This window comes from Moschus berezovskii, chromosome 3, assembly GCF_049115385.1.
Source record: "Moschus berezovskii isolate FMDL1 chromosome 3, NW_MosBer_1.0, whole genome shotgun sequence".
Classification (NCBI taxonomy): domain Eukaryota; kingdom Metazoa; phylum Chordata; class Mammalia; order Artiodactyla; family Moschidae; genus Moschus; species Moschus berezovskii.
The window spans coordinates 14,305,890-14,332,832 of NC_142462.1; the positions used below are offsets into that span (position 1 = coordinate 14,305,890).

Genomic DNA, 26,943 nt, shown 5'->3' on the forward strand with positions numbered 1-26,943 from the left:
CTCCTTTGTTTTTTGCTTCTCTTCTTTTCACAGCCATTTGTAAGGCCTCCTCAGACAGCCATTTTGCTTTTTTGCATTTCTTTTCCATGGGGATGTTCTTGATCCCTGTCTCCTGTACAATGTCATGATGGTATTATGAAAACTTTGAAAACATAGGGAATGCTTCAAATTATTTCTGGAAAAAAGCAGAATAAAAATTTGTATATATATTGGTATGTGTAAGTGAAGTTGCTCAGTCGTGTCCGATTCTTTGCAACCCCATGGACTGTAGCCTACCGAGCTCCTCAGTCCATGGAATTTTCCAGGTGAGAGTACTGGAGTGGGTTGCCATTTCCTTCTCCAGGGGATCTCCCCAACCCAGGGATCGAACCCGGTTTCCCGCATTGCAGGCAGACGCTTTACCATCTGAGTCACCAGGGAAGCCTATATTAACTTGAAAATTATGTCTGTGATCTGTGGCTAAAATGTAATATACAAAATAAAAGTAGTTGCGTTATTTAGCAGATTTTGAGGTAATTGTTTTTCTACTTTTCAAAAATTGTCTTTATTATTATTGTCACGTTATTTTAATAAAAGTGTTGCTAAATTGATATAGAGTTCCTGTTTGGGGTGATGAAAACATTATGAAGTAAACACTGGTGATGGCTGAACAATATTGTGGATGCAGTTAATGTCACTGAATTATACCCTTGAAAATAACAAATTTTAGGTTATATATGTTTAGTCATTGTTGTTCAGTTGCTAAGTCATATCTGACTCTTTGCAACCCCATGGACTGAAGCACAGCAGGTTTTCCTGTCCTTCACTCTCTCCCTGAGTTTGTTCAAGTTCATATCCATTGTGTCAATGATGCTATCTAACCATCTCTTCCTCTGCCTCCCCCTTCTCCCTTTGCCTTCAATCTTTACCAGCATCAGGGTCTTTTCCAATGAGTTGGCTCTTCACATCAGACGCCCAAAGTATTGTCACTTCAGCTTCAGCATCAGTCCTTCCTGTGAATATTCAGAGTTGATTTCCTTTAAGATTGACTGATTTGATCTCCTTGCAGTCCAAGGGCCTCTTGAGAATCATATCCAACACCAGCTTGAAAGCATCAATTCTTCAGGGCTCAGCCTTCTTTCTGGTCCAACTCTCACATCTGTATATGACTACTGGAAAAAGTGTAGCCTTGACTATACGAACTTTTGTCAGCAAAGTGATGTCTTTGCTCTTTAATATGTTATCTGGGTCTTCATAGCTTTCCTTGTGAGGAGCAAGCATGTTTTAATATCATGACTGCAGTCACCATCTACAGTGATTTTGGAGCTCAAGAAAAAAAAATCTCACTGCTTATGCTTTGCCACGGTTAAAAAAAACACTAGATCTCTTCTGTAGCCATCAGTATGGTATAGCAGTCTCCAAGATGTCCCCCAGTGATCCTGTCTTCTGGTCTTCACACCCTTGGATGGTCCCTCTCACTCTGTGCTAGGATTGGTCTTGGCGACCAGTCGCATGTGGCAGAAGGGATGGATTGAGGCTGCCATCTTGCCTTTGACTGCCCCCCTCCTCTCCGTTCACCGACTCTGGGAAGTCAGCTACCATGTCACATGAACACTTTCTCCTGTGTGGGAGTGGCCAACGTGGTGAGAAGCTAAGGCCTCCTGCCGACAACCACGTGACTGAGCCACCTGGAGTGGGCTCACGAGACCCAGGAGTGCCTCCAGTGACTGTAGCCCTAAACGCCACCTCGACTGCAACCTTGTGAGAGACCTGGAGCCAGAACTACCCGGTGAAGCCCTTCCTGGATTCCTGACCCCCAGAAACTAATGTGACCTCAATATGGACTTAAGTTTGACTTTCAGGAATTTAAAGAGGGCTTTTTAAATTTGGATTTTAAAAGGAAGTTTTATGTGAAAAAAATGTATGCAGGGATTTTTTTTGTTACTGTCATCATTTAATTGTTAAGTCATGTCTGACTTGTGACCCCATTGATTTAGTCCACCAAGCTCTTCTGTCCATGGGATTTTCCAAGCCAAGAATACTGGTGGGAATACTTGTCCAGCTGATCTTCCTAACCTAGGGATCGAACCTGAGTCTTCTCCATTGGCAGGCAGATTTTTTACCACTGAGCCACCAAGGAAGCCCATGCAATGATAAAAATTGCAAAGAAGTAAAATGGTGTATTTGCTCAGACCTATCCCATCACTTCATGGGAAATAGATGGGGAAACAGTGGAAACAGTGTCAGACTTTATTTTTTTGGGCTCCAAAATCACTGCAGATGCTGATTGCAGCCAGGAAATTAAAAGACGCTTACTCCTTGGAAGGAAAGTTATGACCAACCTAGACAGCATATTAAAAAGCAGAGACATTACTTTGCCAACCAAGGTCCGTCTAGTCAAGGCTATGGTTTTTCCTGTGGTCATGTATGGATGTGAGAGTTGGACTGTGAAGAAGTCTGATCGCTGAAGAATTGATGCTTTTGAACTGTGGTGCTGGAGAAGACTCTTGAGAGTCCCTTGGACTGCAAGGAGATCCAGCCAGTCCATTCTAAAGGAGATCAACCCTGGGTGTTCATTGGAAGGACTTATGCTAAAGCTGAAACTCCTATACTTTGGCCACCTCATGCGACAAGTTGACTCACTGGAAAAGAGTCTGATGCTGGGAGGGATTGGGGGTGGGAGGAGACGGGGACGACAGAGAATGAGATGGCTGGACGGCATCACCGACTTGATGGACATGAGTTTGAGTGAACTCCGGGAGTTGGTGATGGACAGGGAGGCCTGGCGTGCTGTGATTCATGGGGTCGCAAAGAGTCGGACACGACTGAGCGACTGAACTGAACTGAACTGATACTTACAGTGGTAAACATTGAATTGATTTTTTTAAAAATCACTATCTCTAATTTATAGACATATGAGATGTTTTATTTTCTTTTATATGTTTCAAGATTTTGTAAATTCTCTAGAGTGATATGTCTTACTTTTATAATGAGGGGGGAAAGATATAAATAAAGACTCTAGAAGGGTGATTGACATAGAGAAGAGAGCTTCTGCATTCGAGGCACGGAACATGTTTTACCCCCCGTGCTGTGTGACTCTGGCTGTGGGCCCCTCCCCTCTGAGCCTCAGTTCCCTCATCTATAAGAAGAGATGGTAGTGATCATCTCACAGCTCGGAATGGTGCATAAGGGAGACTGGGGGTAAAGTCGCTAGCACATCGTGAATCTTCAGTAAAGATTTGTCTCCTTTGTGTGCCTTCCCGTAGTATTTTTAAAAAACATTTATTTGTTTATCTCGCTGCATTGGGTCTTAGTTGCGTCATGTGGGATCTCTCATTTTGGCATGTGGACTATCTAGTTGTGGCACCTAGGTTCCTGAGCCCACAGGCTTGGCCGGTTCCAGAGCTTGGACTCAGTAGTTCCATGGCATATGAAATCTTAGTTCCCTGACCAGGGATCGAACTCACCTCCCTTGCGCTGCTCGGCAGATTCTTAACCACTGGAACACCAGGAAAGTCCCTCCCATAGTATTTAAAACAAAGGTGTCAGTTGCTAGCTGGTCATGTCTTTTGTGACAATCAGGGATGATTAGATAGTTCAGCAGGTAGTTGGTTCATTGTGTGGCCGACAGGACACTCTTTGCAGGAAAGATAGGAGGCTTCTTGTAGGAGCAATAAGCATTAAAAGCTATTTAACTTTTCTTCCTAAAGATCATCAGCCCCTCGTAGAGGACACCCAACTTGTCAGTCTTAATCCAAGTCTTGTTTTAGATATAAACACACAGGCCACCACTTGTTTACATCATAACGAAATCATATTTTCAAATTCCAGATGCAATGTCATAAGATAAAGAAACCAAGAGTCTCCAGAAAATATATTTTACACTTGCCTGGAACCAAACTTTAATAGCCCATAAGCTCTGACCTAACTGAATATTCCTTCATATGAATTTAAATGGAGAACTGGTTTTGGTGATTTTCTCCAATCCTAACCATTTAATATCTTTTTTTTTTTTTTTTTTTTTTATGCCCTCCGCCCTCAGCCTGGAAGCCATGACTTAGAGGTGGAGCCTCAATTTAAACGACTGATTGTCTGGCTTTTTGCCTAATTGACCTCTGCTAAATTATGGTTTATATCAGATTAAGAGTCACACAGCAGATCAGCCAGAAGCCAACTTGCTCTCATTATCAATGTTAATAAAATCATAACATAATCATCACCGGCATTTACATTCTTTTTTTTTTTTTTGAACAGAGGAAAATTTATGCGTCGAACCTGGACTGGTCACTTATGATAATATACATGCTACAATTCCATTCTCTCCAATCATTCCACCTTCACCCTCTCCCACAGAGTCCCAAAGACTGTTCTAAATGCCTATGTCTCTTTTGCAGTCTCTTATACAGGGTTCAGGTTACCATTTTTCTAAATTCCATATATATGCGTTAATATACGGTATTGATGTTCTTCTTTCTGGCTTACTTCACTCTGTATAATTGGCTCCAATTTCATCCACCTCATTAAAACTGATTCAAATGCATTCTTTTTGATGGCTGAGAAATACTCCATTGTGTATATGTACCAAAGCTTTCTTATCCATTCATCTGCAGATGGACATCTAGGTTGCTTCCATGTCCTAGCTATTATAAACAGTGCTGCAATGAACATTGGAGTACATGTGTCTCTTTCAATTCTGGTTTCCTCGGTGTGTATGCCCAGGAGTGCGATCGCTGGATCATATGGCAGTTCTATTTCCAGTTTTCTGAGGAATCTCCACACTGTTCTCCATAGTGGCTGTACTAGTTTGCATTCCCACCAACAGTGTAAGAGGGTTCCCTTCTCTCCACACCCTCTCCAGCACTTATTGCATGTGGACTTTTGGATAGCAGCCATTCTGACTGGTGTGAAATGGTATCTCATTGTGGTTTTGATTTGCATTTCTCTGATGATGAGGGATGTTGAGCATTTTTTCATGTGTTTATTAGCCATCTTTATGTCTTCTTTGGAGAAATGTCTGTTTAGTTCTTTGGCCCATTTTTTGATTGGGTCACTTAGTTTTCTGGAATTAAGCTGCAGGAGCTGCTTGTATAATTTGGAGATTAATCCTTTATCAGTTGCTTCATTTGCTATTATTGTCTCCCATTCTGAAGGTTGTCTTCTCACCTTGCTTAGAGTTTCCTTTGCTGTGCAGAAGCTTTTGAGGTTAATATCTTTAACCTACAAAGCAACAATTCCCTTTTTTTTTTTAAAGGGGTAGGGAAATATTATCTCTTCTATATCAGCACAGGATGCTAAACTGTATGTTTGCCTTAAAAAAAAAAAAGCTTTCCTTTTTACATTTTTCTTGTTATCTTGGATCATGTCCAGTCTCTAAGGAAATAAACATGTGAAGAAAGAGTTCTGTGGAATGTTAACTGCACTGATATTTTTCTTCCTTTTATCATGCCTCCAAGATTTGCCAAAGTTGATATAAATTCACCATGCCTTCTTTAAAAAGCATAACAGCAAGGCATTCTTCCGGTAGGAATCGGACTGTAAAAGGTGATTTCCTTTTAGTCCATTTGGTTTAAGCCTGTAAAAAGCATTAAGTGAAAAATCTGATATATTTGTTAGGGCATTTATTGCATTACTAAGTTATATTTTCAGTTCTCAGTGAAAGGTTTATTGAGAACATAAACTTTGAAGAGGTTTTGTTCAGGATTAAAGAATATTTTTTTCTTCTCTTTTGGTGAAATATTATCACACAAAATGATACCTTTCAGAAGCTATTTTTAGCATTGTTTACAGTTAAAGGACACACAGTTCCATTCTAGCAAAGCAAATATCAGCTTCCAATACCAGCCTCTGATGATGAGATTTGTAACTTCTCTAGGGTTTCAGAGGCATGAAAGGCTGTGAAGTTACCATTTTCCATTAACTTAATATACCCTAATATAGATGCACCAATAAATTAAACTGTTTTGCAGGAGTATTTTAGAGTGAAAATGGTTTTCATATTGGACTAAATATTTATGACTGATCCATCTGAAAAGTAAAAACATGAGCCATTGCTAAACTTTAATGTGGATTGATTTCTTTTTTGATAGAGGAAGGTTTGAATTTAATCTCTTGATGCAATCTTCTGTCATCAAAAAGATGAGAGTACTCTTTTTCCGATGAAACAGTGCTATCATCAACCACTTTGAATTCAGGAAAATTGGATAATCTTCTCTCAATAACATAAATATTAAAAACATCACAAGGATAGAAAATTCATTAACAATTTACTTTGCTTCACTCTTGATTTACTAAAAATGTTTGGAAAACTTGTGAAATAGGTGAAATAATATGATACTTGTAGTTGATTTCAACAAGTTTGGGTAAGAAAAGATCAGTCCTTACAGCAGTCCTGTGGAGTGGAAGAGGGCTAGTAATTCTATCCTAGTTCTGCATGCAGAAGTCAGAAAGTTTATGAGTTGCTGATACCCTTCAGATAACAGTGGAATTTTATGTGGGGGAAGGTCACGTGGTTATGAAGGGTTAGAGTTTATGATAGGTGGTAACAATAAGCGAAATAACTGGGAGGTTGGAAATGAATTCTATTGTTGAATGCACATCCTTTGGGTTTTGAAGACATTCTACACCTATTTGTGAGTTTAGAATTTTTTTTTAATATTCTGTAAGTTTTAACCTTCTAATTACAAGGATTAATTATTATTTCCGTATTTTTCTTCATTTATTTTACTGAAAGAACATACTTCCTTTTCTACAATGTCCTTTAATCAGAGGATTGAAAAGTCACTCTTTGTGCCTCTTCTGCTGTTCACCACATTATTAAAGTAAAATACTAAACAAAAATATAATATCTTATGAACACTATTCAGCAAAATCTAGGAATGTTTTCTAAAATGTAAGTATAATGCCTGACAGCTTTATGCTATTCCTATATAAGAAAATTGTCAGTATTTGGCAATGGACAGGGAGGCCTGGCGTGCTGTGATTCATGGGGTCGCAGAGTCAGACATGACTGAGCGACTGAACTGAACTGAACTGAACTGAATAAATCTTCAAGAATTTTTTAAAAATTATGTACTGTGTAGAATTAGAGGTGAGATTCATGGGGGTTATAGTGTTTTATATAAATTACTAAAAACCACAATTTTACAACTCAAAAAAGTCACTGCTACTAGGTGCTTGGAAAGTGGCATCTCTGCAGAAACAGTGTGGTCAACCAGTTAGCTCTTCCTTTCCTATGAGCAAGTTGCATGGGAGCATGATCTAATTTTGTGGTAAAGTAAAAGTAAGTGTAAATACACAGGGCTTTTGTTGCAAAGAATATAACAAGGAGTTCACTTATATTAACTGTTCCCCATGAATATTTAATGATGATATCTGCATCTTAGATTTATGAAACGTAACTGTGAAAATCTATAGTTCTGTAGTAGTACATGGAAAAGGCTAGTATAGTTACAGACAGAAGTTAACCCTGGGTCAGGAAGACCCCCTGGAGAAGGGAACGGCTACCCATTCAGTGTTCTTGGGGCTTCCCTGGTGGCTCAGATGGTAAAGAAGCTGCCTGCAATGCGAGAGACCAGGGCTTGATCCCTGGGTCAGGAAGATCCCTTGGAGAAGGGAATGGTTACCCAATCCAGTATTCTTGCCTGGAGAATTCACTGGACAGAGGAGCCTGGCGGGCTACAGTCTGTGGGGGTCCCAAAGGGTTGTACACCGCTGAGCGACTAACAACCAATTTTTAAAAACCAGACCACTCTCTATTTGATTTCAGACTGAACTTAAATGTTTAAATTCAATGACATCTCTTATTTTCTGGGAAAGGTAGAAAATTATAATAAAATCAAAGCAGAAATTTGGGGTGAATAGCTAAGCTCTGAAATCCAAAGCAAGAATTTAGCGTTTTCGTTTCTCTGGCCCACTTTTTGGCAGTTTATAATACTCATAAGAGTGTCAGTGCTAGCATTTTCAAAAACTTGATTCATTCACACCCTGCTGAAGGCTCTACAGAACTTTCTGTATTTTTCCACCAGATAGAGTTTACTGCGAGGGCAGCTATATGTTGAGTAAGGGTTAGATCTGAAAGAAAGACCCAGCACTGCAGATTAGTATGACTGGCTTTGGGGTTATTCGTCTTGTTCATGTTAAGGCTGGACTTTCCCTGTTGTCTTAGTATCTAGTAAGGGCACTGGAAGTGTTAGCAAGAATAAAGGAAGAATAGTCTCTATAGTCATAGAGTTCAGAATTAAAGGGAGAGAAATACAGAAACAGGTAAGGTGTCCTTAAGAAATTTAAAGTAATCCAGTAATCCCTTTACAAACTGAGTAATGTATAGCTTGATGTATGTGTATGTATGTATATATATATAATTTATATGTATGTTTATATATACACACATGAAGAAAAATGAGATGAAAGTTTAGCCACTCAGTCGTGTCCAACTCTTTGCGACCCCATGGACTGTAGCCCACCAGGCTCCTCTGTCTGTGGGATTCTCCAGGCAAGAATACTAGAGTGGGTTGCCATTTCCTCCTCCATGGAATTTTCCCAACCCAGGGACTGAACCCAGGTCTCCCACATTGCAGGCAGATTCTTTACCGTCTGAGCCACCAGGGAAGCTCATATATACTTACATACATATGTACAATAAATTTTTGGCATTATATATAATAACATGGGTTTCCTTGGTGACTCAGATGGTAAAGACTCTGATTGCAATGCAGGAGACCCTGGGTCTGGAAGATCCCCTGGAGAGAGGAATGGCAACCCATTCAAGTATCCTGAGGAGCCTGGCGGGCTATAGTCCATGGAGTCGCAAAGAGTCAGACATGACCAAGTCTAATCCAATAACCCCTTTACACACTGAGTAACATATAGCTCGGTGTGTATGTGTGTATATATACAGTAAATCTTTGGCATGACATATAATGGACACTAAAGAGTCAGAAATCTGGATACTTTCCATTTTTTCAGTGTAGCCTTTGATGATCTGGATCAAATAGAACGTATGTGTGAAAGCACTTCATAGACCATGGAGCTCTCTGTAAGCATCACTAGCATTATAGCATTTTAACAGTCAAGAAAGCTGCCCCTTATGGGAATGAGTGTCTTCCAGGGAGACTGTGTCATTGAGCAGTTTAACAAGAGTAGATGGATGAGAATTGAACAATATTCTGTGCAGAACAAAGCACAACCTATTCATGGAAACTCATATAAAAATGTTATCTGTTTACCTTTGAAGGGACGACTCATTATTATTATTGTTATTATTATTTGAACCAGCAGTGCATTGACAAAGAAAGTCCCAGCGCTAAACAACCCTGTCTTCATGATTAGAGTCTTGCCTCTCTAATTTCATCGCACAACCCAGCACCTGGACTTGAGATTCACAGCCCAGACCGAAATCTTGCCTTATGTGAGTCTTTATCTTCTTCCAAGAGTTTATTCCAGTGTCAGGGATTCCCTTCATCTTCTGCTTGACTAACCCCTCTTTGCAAAATTAATAAAACCTGTTTGTTTTTCTTTTTAGTAGCTCACTTTGTGAAAGTTTTATGACCATGGTCTTCCCTGTAAGTCAGAACTTTGCTATGAAGGTGATTAAATGAGCATTTGACTTTTGATATATAGATGAGAGAGTGCTGTTTCTGACAGTTCTGGTTGGTACAGCTGAGGAAGCAGTCAGACTTGTCTTTGTGGGAGGGTGGGCTTCTTCACAAATCATTTTCAAGAGCTCGGTTGCTGTCTATTCCAGTGGCCAGTGCCCTTGTTGGCATCGTTGCCACAGAGATAAGATGTGCACTACCAAATGCAAGGACCCAATTCCTCTGACTGTACTCTGTGACAAGAGTGGCCGTGAGTAAAGCATGAGCATAGACCCTCCCAATCATCCCCTCCAGGTTGCTCTATCTTCAGCTCTGTGAGACCGAGCACACTCTTATGCTTCAGACATCAGCCCGCAGTGTACACCATTCTTTTCCATCACAGAATGCAAGTGAGGAATATTCTAGAACTTTCTCTTGTTTTTCCATTGCTTTATGTCCTGCTTTCATGAGCTAAAAATGTTAATAAATCCCAGTCAGTATTTTTATAGAGATATTTAGAAGTCAGCTCTTAGGGACAAAACGTAACTTGTTTTAGTTGTTGTACAAGCAAATCATCAGTTTTAGAGGGAGTCGTTTGAAACTACAATGGGAAAAAACAAACAAACAAACAAATGGAAACCTTTGCTGCCCCAGTTTATAAAGTAACTTTAAAAAGACAAGGATGAATTTCCTTCCCACTTAAAAAACAGTTATTTCTGAAGCGTGTATACTTTGAAGATGTTGCTTAAGGACCAGAACCTGACCTTAACGTGTTTTTGCCCCAAAATGATTGTGTATTTTTTAAATTCATTTGTGTCAGGTAAGGTTAAAACCTCCGTAAGTATGAAAATGAATACAGCCAGTTCTCAAGGAAATACTCAGTCGTTCAACACACGCTGTGTCTCCACACTGTACCAGGAACTCTGCATTATAAGCAGTGGACCTCTTTGCCTTGCCATCACCCAGTTCTTCCTCTTTTTGGCACCATTGTTTTCATCCTCTACTTTCTTCTTTTTTTTTTTTTTTTGACCGCATCAAGCAGCATGTGGGATGTTAAGTTCCCCTACCAGGGATTGAACCCGTGCCCTCTGCAATGGAAGCATGGAGTCTTAACCACTGGACCGCCAGGGTGGTCCCCGTCCTGTACTTTCAATTTTCTCTACCCAGTGATGACCATCTTCTTTAGAGTGGCAAAGGACTTTGGATTTGCTTTACTCTTTATTTTCAAGACGGCTTAGAAACCTGGGTGAACTTGTGAGGCAGTTCGTTGACAGGCTGGGTGAAGGGAAGTGAGAGGTCCTGCCTGGACCATTGTCTGGACAGCAGAGGAGAAAGTTGTGGATGCACGGTGGCCAGCCAGTGCAGCTGTGCGCATGCTCCCTGCCTCCAGGCCACTGTCAGTTCGTCCAAGGTCAGAGGGCACCTGATGTGAGAGCCCGGCGACCCTGAACGATCGTCTGTTCCATCTGCCTCATTTCTGAGGTGGGAAAAACTGCACACGGGATAAAGAAAATATCCTGCTCTCTACTCATGTTTTTTTGCTACTAATATTATATCTTCGCACATTTTTTTTAACCTCAGGTAAAGTGTGTGAGTGTGTGTGTGTGCGTGTGTGTGTGTGTGTATGTGTGTATTGCATAGGTAGGGACTCGGAAAAGGATGCAAGTTTGTTATAACTAGAACAGCAGAATACTGTTATTTTCAACTATATTAAAAGCATTTGTCTGAAACTTAATCGTAAGACTCTCTCCACACACACACACACACAAAAAACAACTCTGAATTTGGTAGATATTGTTTCTCTTCATTGTCACACAGATTTATAATTTTGAAATTCCTTAAGATTTTTCCCAGAGTTTCCACAAACAACAAACACATCTTTTACTTGAAAGAAAAAAGAATATATGGGACTTCCTTGGTGATCCAGTGTTAAGACTCTGCACCTCCACTGCAGGGGGCAGGGGTTCGCTCCCTGGCCGCAGAGCTAAGACCCCACATGCCACCTGGTGTGACCAATAAATAAATGAGGAATAAACATGACAGTTTCTGTCGCACGTGCCCTTCCTGGTTTACGTGACCCTCCAGGAACTTGGAGCTGGTTGAGCTCACCCTGCGGGCTGACAGGCGCAGTTCTGACAGCCTAAGGCAGACCCCCACTCAGTGACCTGGGATCCAGCACTGAAATATATAGCTCGGGGGACTCACCATTAGCAGTTGAATCTCCCCATTTGCTGGGACATCCCTAGAGGCATCAGGGCTCCCCTCAGACACAGAAGTCCCAATGTCAGTCGCTCACCGGAGCCAGCCTCCACCCGTGATATCTAAATATTCCTTGTGACTAACCTGCAACACTTCATCTCTCCAAACTGCTTCCTTTGCTGAATTTCCTTGACAGGTTCCCCTGACCGTGCCCTCTGACATCTCCAGATGGCCTGATCTCCGTCCCCTCTGATCAAGACGTAGAGCCATTTGAGAAAAGTCCTCTGGTGCCCTTCTCTTAATTTCTCCCACCTCCAGTTTCAGACAGTCATTGATCACTTTTCTGTTTCTATAATTTTGCCTTTTTTCAGAATGTCATCTAAAGAAAATCATTTATATGTAGCCTTTGGCTTCTTCCACTTAGGAAAATGTGCTTGAGAGTCATCTATAAAGTTGAGTGGTGGGTTTCCCTCATGGCTCAGTGATAAAGAATCTGCCTGCCAAAGCAGGAGACACAGGTTCGATCCCTGACCCAGGAAGATCTCACATGCTGCAGAGCAACTAAGCCTGTGTGCCACAGCTATTAAGCCTGTGCTCTAGAGCCTGGGAGTCACAACTGTGGACCCCATGTGGCACAGTTACTGAAGCCTGGGAGCCCTAGAGCCTGTGTATGGCAACAGAAGAACCCACCTCAATGAGAAGTCCCCGCTTGCCATACTAGAGAAAAAGCCAGCGCAGCCACAAAGACCCTGCACAGCAATAAATAAATTTTAAAAATCATTTTTTAAAAAGTTGCGTGTGGAAGGAACATTAGCCTGAAATAACTTCACTTAAGCTAGCTTTCAAGGCTTAATAGAGGTGACCTAAAAGAATTAATTTTAAAAAACAAAAGAGGTGAGATAGCAATACCAGTTTTTGATTATTCCAAGGAGAAATGCCTAAAAATTGCAAGTTTAGATGATTTTATAGTAGCTACTTAGATTATAGAGTATGGGTGGGGAGCAGGCAAGTCTGTTCTACTACCCTAAAAATCATCCTAAATGCAAGATAAAATACAAGCACATCCATTCAAATGTGTACCCATAGCTGAACCAAGAAGACATTGCATGAAATCTCCAGGGGCCAAGAATGGAAAACACAGAGTGATAAGTAAGTGCTACAGTTGGAGCTGCCCTGAAGGTGTTCCTTAAACAGGAACATGGAGCGATCTGGGGGTCAGGAAATAAGGCTTTGGGCCTGAGAAAGTTGGAAGGGTATAGGAGTTGAAATTCCCCACAGAGAGTCAAGGCCCTCAAAGCACTTCAGTCAATAATGGGCTCACTAAAAAAAAAAAAAATCTACTTCCAGCAAAGAGAGACTGCAAGGACAGTCGTTTGTGTTGGCCATGGCTCTGACTGGGGATGAAAAAGACTCCCCTGAGAATTCTACACATTTAGGTTTGAGTTTACATAACTCACTTGGTCTTGCAAGCCAGCAGAAAGAACTTGGAGTTCCTAGATGTTGAGAGAGCTCCAGGGCTCCTGGCAGAAGCATAAGAAAATCCATATAAAGAAACATACTCTCAACCCAGACACCTCAGGAGCCCCACAGATTATCAAAGCCAAGCTTGAGTCCCAAATCCAGAATTATAAAACATGAAAAAGTCATTGTGAGTGGCAGTAGCAAAAGCAACAAAACTGGACTCCTCCACCTCGCCCAGAACTTCAGATAGTAGAGGTTATCACAGAACTAAACTGTACTTAAAATATGCTTCTCTGTCCATGGGATTCTCCAGACAAGAATACTGGAATGGGTTGCCATTCCCTTCTCCAGGGGATCTTCTCAATCCAGGGTTCGAACCTGGGTCTCCTGCACTGAAGACGATTCTTTAACATCTGAGCCACCATGGAAGCCCAAAAAAGTAAAAGATCACATTAAAAACTTGAACAGGAAACCATTTAAGTTGAAAATGCAAATTTGTCAGAGATTTGAAAAGAATTTATAAGAACAAAACGACTAGGGAAAACAGCATATTAGATGCCCCTGATTAGAGTTAGCTGAGCTGGAAGATGGCTCTGAAGTCATTACCCAGAATGGAGAACAGAGGGACTAACAGATGGAAAATATGAAAGACTAAGTGAAGACATGGAAAATTTAATAAGATGGCATTACATTGGTGTTATTAATACAAAATGAGGGAAGAGAGAGAATTGAGCTAAGGCGATATTCGAAAAGTAATGACTGAGATCTTCCAGAATTGATGAAAGACATGAAACCTCAAATTCAGGAAACACTCTGAATACCAAGCAGGTCAAATCAAAAGAACCCCATACATCACACCTACAGAACTCTGAGCAGGAAGAGAAGAGCTAACAGGCATCAAGAGAAGCCTATTTAGTGATATCTTCCGAGTTAAGGGAAAATGCTTTAAACCTAGAATTATATCACCAGGCAACCACTATCCTGTATGAAAACAAAACAGAGACTTTGCCACCAACCTCTTTAGTTACAGTACTTCTAAAGTTTTTATTTCAGATACAAAAAAGTTTCCTGGAAAGGAATGTCTAAAACATGAAAGGAAAGCTGATTAAATAAATGATAAACACAGGTAACCTTTAATAATAATAACCAAAACAGTGTTTAATGTGTGTCCTTGTGTAGAAAGTAGAAATAAAATATTAGACAGTATACCATGAAAGACGGGACTAATGTCATCAATATTCGAGTGTTCCTGTTTGTTGTTGTCGTTGTTTGGCAGGAGGGTAAAGAGAAGGTGTCACTTTGAACTTCAAATATTTAGAAAGTTAAGGAGCCCCACACACTTGGAAAACTAAGGGTGGAGGTATATAGTGTGGAAGCTTTTCTGATGCGCTTGATGGTATTAAAAACACTAAGCCAGCTTACCCTAAAGAGAACTCCACTGGCTGTAGATTGGGCAATCCTGTGATGTTCTTGGTCAGTATATTTATTTCCTGGAGTGCAGTGGAGATTCTTGCTAGGAACATAGCATGACCTCTAAACAGACAAGTGAACTATAGAAATTCATTACTGTTTCGCCAAGAAGATCCATCAGAGGGTGTAACTAGGACCCAGGAGGATTGAGTTAAAACCGGGAAATCAGGTTACAAGAGCTCTGACCTAAGAGAAAAGCAAATATTGTGTATTAACACACATACCTGGAATCTAGAAAACATGGTGCTGATGTATCCATTTGCAGGGCAGGAACAGAGATGCTGACATAGAGAATGGACGTGTGGTCACAGCGGCGGAAAGACAGGGTGGGACAAACTGAGAGAGCATGTCCCGCCCTCTCCTTCCCCCGCTGTGACCACAAGTCCATTCTCTATGTCAGCGTCTCTGTTCCTGCCCTGCAAATGAGAACCCGCCTGCCAGTGGAGGTAGACGTAAGAGATACAGGTTTGATCCCTGGATCGGGAAGATCCCCTGGAGAAGGGCGTGGCCACCCACTCCGGGATTCTTGCCTGTAGAAGCCCACGGAGAGAGGAGCCTGGCTGGCTGTGGTCTATAGGGCTGCGAAGAGTCGGACACAACTGAAGCGACTTAGCACGCACACATGTATCTAGCTAGTGGAAAGTTGCAGTATAGCACAGGGAACTCAGCCTGGTTCTGTGATAACCAAGACGGCTGGGATGGGGTGGGGGTTCAAGAGGGATGAGACATATGTATACCTGTGGCTGATTCATGTTGATGTAAGGCAGAAACCAACACAACATGGTAAAGCAAGTATCCTCCAATTATAAATATATAAATTGTTTCAAAATTAAAAAAAAAAAAAGAGTTCTGACCTAGGTGAGCTAAACTTGGGGAACTTCCTTTCTGTTGCCTCATTATTGGATTACAGATTTGCCAGGGCTCGCCAGGAAGATCGTTTCACTTCCCATTACTCCCAGCCTCATACACAAAACACTGAGAATTTCAAATTTAGTATATTGAAGTAGACGTTCATTTCCTTACATCATCCTTTGCATCACTTCTCTATGCAAAACTTTTATTTTCTTATAATCCCATTGAGTATTTTTTTAACCTAAGTTCAGTTCAGTTCAGTCGCTCAGTCGTGTCCGACTCTTTGCAACCCCATGTATCACAGCACGCCAGGCCTCCCTGTCCATCACCAACTCCCGGAGTTCACTCAAACTCATGTCCATCGAGTCGGTGATGCCATCCAGCCATCTCATTCTCTGTCGTCCCCATCTCCTTCCACCCCCAACCTTTCCCAGCATCAGAGTCTTTTCCAGTGAGTCAACTCGTCGCATGAGGTGGCCAAAGTATTGCAGTTTCAGCTTTAGCATCAGTCCTTCTAATGAACACCCAGGACTGATCTCCTTTAGAATGGACTGCAGTGTGGCTCAAATGAAGATACCACCTCTTGTGAAGTCATACACAGGACAGTCCAACTAGTGTGACTTTAACAAATGCATCAGTTCAGTTCAGTTCAGTCTCTCAGTCGTGTCTGACTCTCCGCAGCACGCCAGGCCTTCCTGTCCATCACCAACTCCTGGAATCCACCCAAACTCATGTCCATCGAGTCACTGATGCCATCCAGCTATCTCATCCTCTGTCATCCCCTTCTCCTCCTGCCCCCAGTCCTTCCCAGCATCAGGGTCTTTTCCAATGAGTCAGCTCTTTGCATGAGGTGGCCAAAGTATTGGAGTTTCAGCTTCAAATAAGTCCTTCCAATGAACACTCAGGACTGATCTCCTTTAGGATGGACTGGTTGGATCTCCTTGCAGTCCAAGGGACTCTCAAGAGTCTTCTCCAGCACCACAGTTCAAACGCATCAATTCTTCGGCGCTCAGCTTTCTTCACAGTCCAACTCTCACATCCATACATGACTACTGGAAAAACCATAGCCTTGACTAGACAGACCTTGGTTGGCAAAGTAATGTCTCTGCTTTTTAATACGCTATCTAGATTGGTCATAACTTCCTTCCAAGGAGTAAGCTTTGCGTCTTTTAATTTCATGGCTGCAATCACCATCTGCAGTGATTTTGGAGCCCCCAAAATACTGTTTCCACTGTTTCCCCATCTATTTCCCATGAAGTGATAGGACCAGATGCCATGATCTTAGTTTTCTGAATGTTGAGCTTTAAGCCAACCTTTTCACTCTCCTCTTTCACTTTCATCAAGAGGCTTTTTAGTTCCTCTTCACTTTCTGCCATAAGGGTGGTGCCATCTGCATATCTGAGGTTATTGATATTTCTCCCGGCCGTCTTGATTCCAGCTTGTGCTTCTTCCAGCCCAGCGTTTCTCATGATGCCCTCTGCATATAAGTTAAATAAGCAGGGTGACAATATACAATCTTGACGTACTCCTTTTCCTATTTGGAACCAGTCTGTTTTTCCATGTCCAGTTCTAAGTGTTGCTTCCTGACCTGCGTACAGGTTTCTCAAGAGGCAGGTCAGGTGGTCTGGGATTCCCATCTCTTTCAGTGCATAGGAACTTAAAAAGTGTGGTGTTAGCACACGGTAAGAATATGTTAAGCAGCTTACAATACTGCTTTTGTGGAGAAAAGTCATCAAGTTTTTGGTTGCATGAAGAATGGTGATGCATTGCCATCTAGCTAGACTGTGGATGACTGGTTATGTCTTGTAAAGTGAAGTTTCCTGGGACTTCCCTGGCGTTCCAGTGGTTAAGACTCTGTGCTTTCAGTGCAGAGTACAAGGGTTCAGTCCTCGGTCAGGGAAATAAGATCCCACAATCTGTGTGGTGTGTCCAAAAAAAATGAAGTTTCCTAAAGAATTATCAGCGTGTTACAGATCTGGGCAGAACTCTAATGTTTGTTGTCTTAGCATAAATTGAAAGTGTATTAGTTGCTCAGTCATGTCCGACTCTTTGCAACCCTATGGACTGTAGCCCGCCTCGTCCTCTGTCCATGGGACTTCAAAAGTCCAAGAGTGGGTTGCCTTGCCCTCCTCCAGGGGATCTTCCCAATCCAGGAATCAAACCCAGCTCTCCCACATTGCAGGCAGATTCTTTACTGTCTGAGCCACCAGGGAAGCCCCATTAATTGAAAGCAGAGTGAAATATGAAGATGCAGTAAAATTTCTGAAACAAAAGTGGAACCGAGATTTAAAAACAAGCACCTTCTGTATATGGGGACGTATTGTTCTAAACTCCAGCTGCACTTCATAGATACTAGCAGTCTTAGACTCTGCTGTTGTAGTCAGTAAGGCTGGACTCCGCCATGTCTTAATTTCCTTGGAACTGGAACTTTAGACTGGACCCAATTTGTTGTATGTGTTAGCCAACATGTAGATCTGGTGAATGATAAGTCTAATGAAGCTTTCATATGAGCATTGATAAGCATTTTTATCAGGCGTCAAGCTTAGCAGAATTGCAGCCTCTGTGTTTGGATTACGATCAACTTGCTTGGAAACTTAGCAAAAAAATTTTGCTGTTCAGCATTTAAAGCATGCTTATCATTTTGATCAGTTGACCTTTCCTGAAACCATGCAGTATTGGGTTATGAATCTTCAAATCTATTCCCATTCCAGAATCTTATCAATACATAAGAATTTTAGAGAGACTAGGTGCTGAAATACCCAGCACGATACTTGTATGTTTCTAATATCATGCATAATTAAAATCCCAGGAACTGTCCTCTGTGGTTTATCCCTTCAGTCATTTCAGACATTGATAGGAGGGCCTGTATGGCTACTTGCCTGCTCTTTTATGTCTGTATCTGCCATATTTAAAACAGTATACATAAGATTTGTATAACCACAGATATTGTTGGCCTTTGATCAAATTTTATGTTGATTTTTTAATTTGTTGTTGTCGTCCAGTTGCTAAGTCCCGTCTGACTCAGCGACCCCATGCCAGGAGCATGCCAGGTTCCCCTGTCCTTTACTAAATCCAGGAGTGCACTCAAATTCATGTCCTTTGAGTCAGTAACGCTGTCTAACCATCTCATCTTCTGTCTGCACCCTTCTCCTTTTGCCTTCAGTCTTTCCCAGCATCAGGGTTTTAATGTCTTTCTATAAATTTCATTTCATGTTGTTATGAAAAGCTTCATTTTAAAAATCACAAATCTCTGGTTGTAAAGTTCATGTAAAGTCCACATTGTACAGAAGTACATATCTTTAATGTCTCCAGACAAAATGTCTTAAAATTAATTTAATGTTTGCACTTCGGGGTGCAACTTAAAAGAGAAGGCCTGAAAAAAGACTAGGAGTGAGCTATTAAGTATTTTTGGCAAAACACTGTGTTTGTCTCATGTAGGACATATGGAATATGCCCATTCAGTTCAGTTCAGTTCAGTCGCTCAGTCGTGTCTGACTCCTTGCGACCTCATGAATCACGGCACTCCCAGGCCTCCCTGTCCATCGCCAACTCCCGGAGTTCGCTCAGACTCATGTACATCAAGTCAGTGATGCCATCCAGCCATCTCATTCTCCGCCATCCCCTTCTCCTCCCGCCCCCAATCCTTCCCAGCATCAGAGTCTTTTCCAGTGAGCCAACTCTTTACATGAGGTGACCAAAGTATTGGAGTTTCAGCTTTAGCATCAGTCCTTCCAATGAACACCCAGGACTGATCTCCTTTAGAATGGACTGGTTGGATCTTCTTGCAGTCCAAGGGACTCTCAAGAATCTTCTCCAACACCACAGTTCAAAAGTATCAATTCTTTGGCGCTCAGCTTTCTTCACAGTCCCAGTAGGTTAGCCAATGTTTTTTTAAAGGTAGACATGATCTGTTGTTTTAGCTAAAATAATTCTAAATCAAAATTTCTGAAATCCTTTAATTTTTTCCAGTATTTATTGGAAATTGTTTGCCTACAATTGTTGTTAGAGAGTGTGAATTTTTTTGCTTCTTTCTGTCTTTCTTACAAAAGGAGAAATTTGTTTCTGCTGACAAATTGAGCAGACGTCTAACATTTTATATTCCTGTTGAGGTGTATAACTTAATATTTGTACACTTGATAGCTTGTCTTATTATGTAATTGGTAAAATGGTGCTGTGTATGGATGTTAGTTCAATCATATATATACTCTTTGGGTTGAATGATTATAGTTCTTTGGAGAAATAATTTGTCACAATACAAATTATGAAACTTACTGGTCAACTCTAAACATTGAAATAAATATATTAAAATGCAAAAAGGAAAGGAAAGAATAACTAGTAACCACATGGAAATGGAACGTATAACTTCTAAAATAGAAGATGGAAAATGCTGAATTTTAAAACTCAATCCAAAGAAGGTAGGGAAAGAGGGAAAAGATAAAAGCAGGACAAAATAGGATGCAAGATTTAAATGGTAGCAGTAATTCCAAATATATCAGTAAAGTAATCATGACATATAAATGGACTAAATTTTCTCCTTAGAAGCCAGGGATTATTTAATTGTATAAACCTAGCTATGAAATGTTTATGAGAGACACCTTACAATTACAGGTGTAAAATAATGAAAGAATGTGACAAAAGGCATACCAGGCAAATACTAAACAAACAAGCTGAGGTCATTACCTTAATAAGAAAAAAAGAATGTTAGCTCAGAAGACTTTATTAAAGATAAACAAGGTCATCATAGAAGGATTAAAAACTGAATATACCAGGAAGAGATAACAGTGCTAGAGAGCTAAGCTTTTAATTACCCAACTGTACAATATAGAAAACAAGACTTGGCTCCCACCACAATGGGTGGCTGAAAACAACCACAGTCATTCTAACATCCTGATAAAGTGAACTTATTGCTTGGGATAAAACTTCCAAATAAGATAGCCCAGAAGTATTATATCTCAGACTATTTAAATGGACTCAAAAAGGGGTTCTGGTAATGATGAAGACTGTGATGTGGACAGTGCATGTGGAGAGTTGGAGTAGAAATGGTCATTTGTTTCTGGCTGTGCTGGGTCTTCATTGCTGTCAGGCTTTTCTCTAGTTGCAGTGAGCGGGGGCGGCCCTAGTTGCGGGACCTGGGCTTTTCACTGCAGTGGCGTCTTATTTGCAGAGCACAAACTCCAGGGCACACAGCTTTCGGTAGTTGTGGCTCGTGGAGCTTCTGGGCTCTAGAGCACAATCTGAGTAGTTGTGGCACACCAGCTGAGCTGCTCCGTGGCTTGTGAGGTCTTCCTGGACCAGGGATCCAACCCACGTCTCCTGCGTTGGCAGGAGGATTCTTTACCACTGAGCCACCACGCAAGCCCAAAAAGTGGCTCCTGAAATACAATAGAGCAAACTCTCCAAATTAAAATTTTATATGATAATCCAAGTGTTTGTGCATAAACTGAATAGCACAAATAAGCATTTTATTGTTTTATTGGCTTTATTAACAAGTTTGGTCTATTTGGGGAAGGGGAAATGTCTTCTTGATTAATTCCCTATATTCAGGTGTATATACATTAAATCTAAATATTTATCATAAATATTATCAATTGATCATACTTAAATATTATTTATGCATTTACATTAAATCTAGATACTTATCATTCTTCAAAATAGTGAAGCCATGCTGCAAGCATGATTCATGGCCTGTTGAAGCTGGAAGGACTGCAGCCATGATGTGGTTCATCTCTCTTGTAACAGAGTCAGGCCTACACGCATATCTGCTCTCAGTCTGGCTCTGTTGTTGCGTTTTATCAAAGCTGTATAAAACTGATACCAATATGTTATTCACCGTGATTACACATAAACTATACATTGAATATAAGTGAAGTTTTTACCATGAAGTCTCCCTATCTCAAAGTTTGCATATGATGTTTAGCAACATATTAATGAAAATTTTTTACTAGCGAAATAGTCTTAGTAAGAGCAAAGAATAACTTGGATGGTCCTGGACCCTATTAAAAGAAAGAGAAAAAGCACAGAGAATTTTAAGAACGCCTCCTTTTCCTTTAGACAGGTTTCTCCTTGCCAGGTAGGAATTTAAAACCAATACGCTGATCTGTTTTTTAAAAACATCCCTTGCAACAGCCAAACACTGAACCCCCATCAGTGAGACCTGCACCTGCAAAGATTTAGAGAGAAGGTCTCTTAGACTGGATCTTTGGATACTGTAATATTTTCCTTTGCTCTCCTCCTTTCCTCTTCCTCTTCCCAAACTCATGACCTTTTTTCCTGTTCCTCACCCCTGATCCATCCTCCCTACACACACACCACTAATAATTTTCAATCAGCCCTTAAGAGATACTTGAGGAGAGGAAAGGAGAGAATTTTTGGTCATTGAGGAAAAATGTTTATTGGTTAATTGCATTTTTTTTTTAGCGTCAGGGCTTTTGAAAGAATACCCACTAGCAGATGCAGCTTTTCTTCACATTATTTCGGCTGTCTCAGAGCCACTGTACTTAACTGCATCTTACTGCACAAACTCTGGAATCTGTGGGTAAAAGCCTTTCGAAATGATCTGAGAGTTTTGGTACATACACACCACTTTAGAGTCAACTAGTTCTAGATGGATTCGAATCCTTTCAACCTGCTAATTGGGCAACTTATTAACTTCTCTGACTTCCACTTAGCGCCCCCTGATGTTAAGATGGAAACAGAGTTATCTTGCCAAATAGTAAATATGAGAGTTTGTGAAAAGGGCCTAAAAATGTGCTTGACACATGTTCAACTACTCCTAAGTGGTAGTCATTCTTAGGAAGAGTTTAACTATCATCTCTAGGTTAACTCTCTGGGTTTGATTGCTCTGAGAAGTGAAAAAGAGATTCCCTGAAAAACAAACTGGGCTGGACAGTGTGGTCTGCTACTCATTTGAAAGTTGTACTTTCAAGTACATGGGAGATTTTACTCCTGTTTTTTTGGTAATCTTGAGACACATATTTTCTATCTACTGTTGTTTTAAAGGTCAACTCAAATTGATTCAGTCCCATATGGTTTAAGCTCATCCCCTCTGTTAACCTGCACATTAATACTACAGTTGTTAATATCTGAAAGGGCATTTATTCCAATAATTTTTCATTCAATGTAAGAAAATGTAAATTTTTCAAGGAAAACTAACTTTAGTAACTAGAGAGTTTAAGAAGATTTATTTTAATTCTCCTGGTTATTTTATATTAATTTCCTTGTAAATATATCCAGATGTGTATGCAGTATGTATACTCTCTGAACAAATTCTGGCTACTATTTGATAAATTATGTTCTGAAATTTTCTACCCTGGGACCTAATTCTATCTTGAAAACATCAACCCTCAGATCATAGTAGAAATATGTTAGATCAATGAGGATTCTAAGAATAAAACCTGGTTTAGAGTAACAGATACTTTAAGAACTACTGTGAAGTCTGCTTCTTTTTACTTTCAAAGGCCAATTTAACTTGTTTTCTTGTCTGGGAATAAATAAGCCCAGAAAAATTAGGTGAGCCTCATGTCTCAATCCTTAAGGAAATCAACCCTGAATATTCATTGGAAGCACTGATGCTGAAGCTGAAACTCCAATACTTTGGCGACCTGATGCCAAGAGTTGACTCGCTGGAAAAGACCCTCATGCTGGGAAAGACTGAGGGCGGGAGGAGAAGCAGGAGACAGAGGATGAGATGTTTGCATGACATCTCTGACTCGATGGACATAAGTTTAAGCAAATTCCAGGAGATAGTGAAGAACAGGGAAGCCTGGCATGCTGCAGTCCATGGGGTCCAAAGAGTCAGACACGACTTAGTAACTAAACAACAGCATGTCTTACTTGGACTTTCTGTTTGTTCTGATTTCTCCCTTTTTTGCTTGTGTTTTCAGGCTCAGCTATGTGAATCATGCAGAAGATCTGGCCTCCAAGCTCCTTCAGTGTTCCCCAAAGAACAGACTATCAGCTCAGGCTGCCTTGAGCCATGAGTATTTTAGTGACCTACCCCCACGGCTATGGGAACTGACCGATAGTGAGTATGACAAGTTTGAAACATCTAATTGAAGCCGGGGCATGATTTTAGCGTCTCTGTGTAACATACGTGTAGAGGGGTTCACATGTTTATTCTTCTGTAATATTATGCTTGTTTATGTTAATATATGCATTACACGTGTGTGTGTGTACATATGCAAAGAGAGAGAGATGGAATGGGGGAAGGGAGGTGGTGTGCATATATATTTAGTAGAATCCTGCCATTCAATTGTGAGCTTACCAGACACAGGAAGAAAATGGATTCCTTATTTTGCTATCTCTGCTCTGCAGTCAGCAGCTGCATGTCTTTGTATTTGATTATGTGTGTGTCCAAAAAAAATGATCTGAGCAGTCATAAAGGAGAAGGAAAATATGATTTACATATTTAGTACTTTATGCGTACAGTACTTTTTAACTGGCTGCAGAACACAGAGTAGAAATGATTCATTTCTGTTTGATTCTCAGAGACTATCTTGCTTGTAACAATAACCTTAAAAAGGGCTGCTATGTAGTGAGCTGACGAACAGAGTTGGCAATTGGCTAATGCACTGAATTGACATGTAGGAACTGAAGACATGTAATTCATTTTAACTACAAATGCTCTTGGTATTCATACAGAGTTCTTCTCTGGGTCTTTTAAAACAAAACACATTCCTGGGTGGGTTTTTGTTTTGTTTTTACAAGTGTTCATATTTACACAGCCTTTTCCAATTACATTTTAAATATTTGGGGGAGGATTTATGACTGGGAGGATCTCATCTTTCTTCCAAAGTGTGAAACAAAATTCTTGTGAAATTTTGCAAAATGCTGTTGCAGTAAGAACACTTTTGTTCAGTGGTGATACATTCTTTCCAAGTGCCAGTGAGAGATGTTTCTTCTCATCCTCTTTTCTTATTGCCTTAAAAATTCATATACTGCATATATGGATGGATGTTCATAATATCATTATTAATTCTTGAATATACGTCACTTACCATGGACATGGGCTTCCCAGGTTGCACTGGTGGTAAAGAACCTTCCTGCCAGTGCAGAAGACAGAAGAGATGCAGGTTCGATGATCCCTAAATTGGGAAGATCCCCTGGAGAAGGGCATGGCAACCCACTCCAAGATTCTTGCCTGGAGAATCCCATGAACAGAGGAGTCTGGTGGGCTATGGTCAATAGAGTCACAAAGAGTCAGACATGCCTGAAGCAACTTAGCACACATGCACCATACATAAAAGTTATGTCTGTATTCTCTTAGACTTTAGACTTCCCCCAATGATAGCACTGGAATCTCTTTGACAACAGTAACCTTTTATTTGGCAACTAAATCCCAGGTAACAACTCAAGGGTGTTCCTACCCTAAATCTTCTCTGATATCTCACATTGAATTCTAATTACTTTTTTTTAACTCTAAAGTGACTATAGATGTATTAATCCACTATTATCCTATACTGGAAATCTTCATCAGTAGTTTATCTATTCCAAGTCCATATTATCCCATATTCCCTACTTACTTTCCAATAGTCTACCCATTGATCATTACTATTGCTATCCCCATTAAAAAAAATATTAAAGATGAAATCCCTATAGAAAAATAATCAATTGGTGACACATCTTCCCATACTGAAAATAAAAAATGATGCCAATGGACTCATTAGTTTATGGCTCATCGAATTCAAACACATGATTTGTTTTCCCCTTTAGTATAACTTGTAACTTGATAGCACTCCTGCTTGGTGACATCTCAATCCCATCTGACTTGATGATTGAGTTTAAGCCAGGATTTTGATGGTCTATGAATTCTGAATTCTGTAGTAGTACTTTTTTGTTAATATGGACTTATTACCCACTTGCCACTTAGTTATCAGCCGGTGGTTAAATCCAGTTTCTATCAGGAAGTAAATGCCTCCACATTATCACTCGGCAGCAGGCCGCCAACAGAGACAGCCTTGTCCCCATCATTAACAAGCACAGTGTATGCAGAACACCAGAGGGGAATTAAAACCACAAAAAATACCTCAGGGTGGTATTTTTAATATGAGAATTTAATTTGTAATTTCACAGATTAAGAATTTTGGCTGCATTAATCCCTTTATCAGCTCACAGCAGGCTATTTGCAGAAGCATAACCATAAGGCGATATTCATTGGCAGAAACACGCCTTTGCATAACGTTAAACATCAGGGGCAGTGAAACCTTTTGAAGGGGGGAGAATAAAGATGAAAAATCATTATATTTTTCAAGCAAGATTCTGCTAAATGCCTCCGGTAACAATTTCGAGTTACAGAAATGCTATTTCTGTGTCTAGTAGATAATCATTATGAAGCATAAATCCAGTCGCAAGAAAGGACAATCCCAGTCTTAAATACCACAGTCATTTCCACCTCGAACAACGTGGTCGTCCTTGTAAACATGTTTACAAAACAAAGAATTTCTAGGCTCTGGAGACTTTGGGAACTAGTTTCTTTTTAAGTGAAATGACTGGTTTTGGTGACTGTTATCTAGGTTAATATTCTGCAGACTGTATTTAGAAGTTCTTGAAATTCTTATAATTAAACTTTATGTTAATGTGGAGTCTTGTAAAAGTTCACCACCTGGCAAGTGGCAGCAGCAGCAGCAGTGCCAGTATCCTCATATCCTCCTTTTCAAGGAGATTTGGAAAGAGGGCCATCTGAAAAGAAGTGTTGCAGAACCAATAAATGGATTGTCTTAGCAGCCAAGTCATGGTTTAGGCTGATCAATTTTAGGAAACTCACTTTAATACATAATCTGCTCAGGCTGCAATAACAATGTAACTTAGACTGGGGCTTAAACAATAAACATTTATTTCTCACATTTCTGAAGGCTAGAAGTTCAAGATCAAGGTGTTTGCAAAATCAAGGTCCCCGATGAGACAGCCACCTCCCTTATCATCACATGGCAGAGAGAGAAAAACCGTGACATCTCTCTCTCTTCCTTTTCATATAAAGCCACTAATCTCACGCTAAGGGCCACACTCTCATGACTGCATCTAACCCTAATTTCTACCCAAAGATCTACCCAAAGACCTCATCTCTAAAAACGTATCACAATGGGACTCCAGGGTTTGAATTTTGGAGGAATACAGTTAAGTCCACAGTGTCACATTCTTAAAGATAGATCATGGCATTTTCTGTAAAAAAAAAAAAAAAGAAAAGAATGTCCACAAAAAGAAAACACTTATGCCAGCAGAAAGCAAACCCAGGTGAAGAGCAGACTGTAACAAAACTAAGTTCAAAGTGGCTCCAGCCTTCTTGGCCTACTTTTAATGTAGCAGACCTTTCGAGATGAGTATCAAATGTTATTAGAACCTTGGTTACACAGAGCCCTGCAGTCATTCCATGAATTCTTATAAAAATGAAGTTATATGCTGATGCCAGACTGTT

At 40.4% G+C, this 26,943-nt stretch overlaps 1 protein-coding gene across 7 annotated transcripts in view; it reads left to right on the top strand.

Annotated features, from left to right (window-relative positions):
- Positions 1 to 26,943, top strand: part of CDK14 (cyclin dependent kinase 14) — a 683,048-nt gene that overhangs the window by 549,515 nt on the left and 106,590 nt on the right. For all 7 annotated transcript variants that reach the window (XM_088833154.1, XM_055420391.2, XM_055420393.2 and 4 more), the window contains one exon: positions 23,417 to 23,556. In XM_088833154.1, the coding sequence (XP_088689280.1) occupies positions 23,417 to 23,556 (140 nt within the window). The remainder of the gene's footprint in view (positions 1 to 23,416; positions 23,557 to 26,943) is intronic.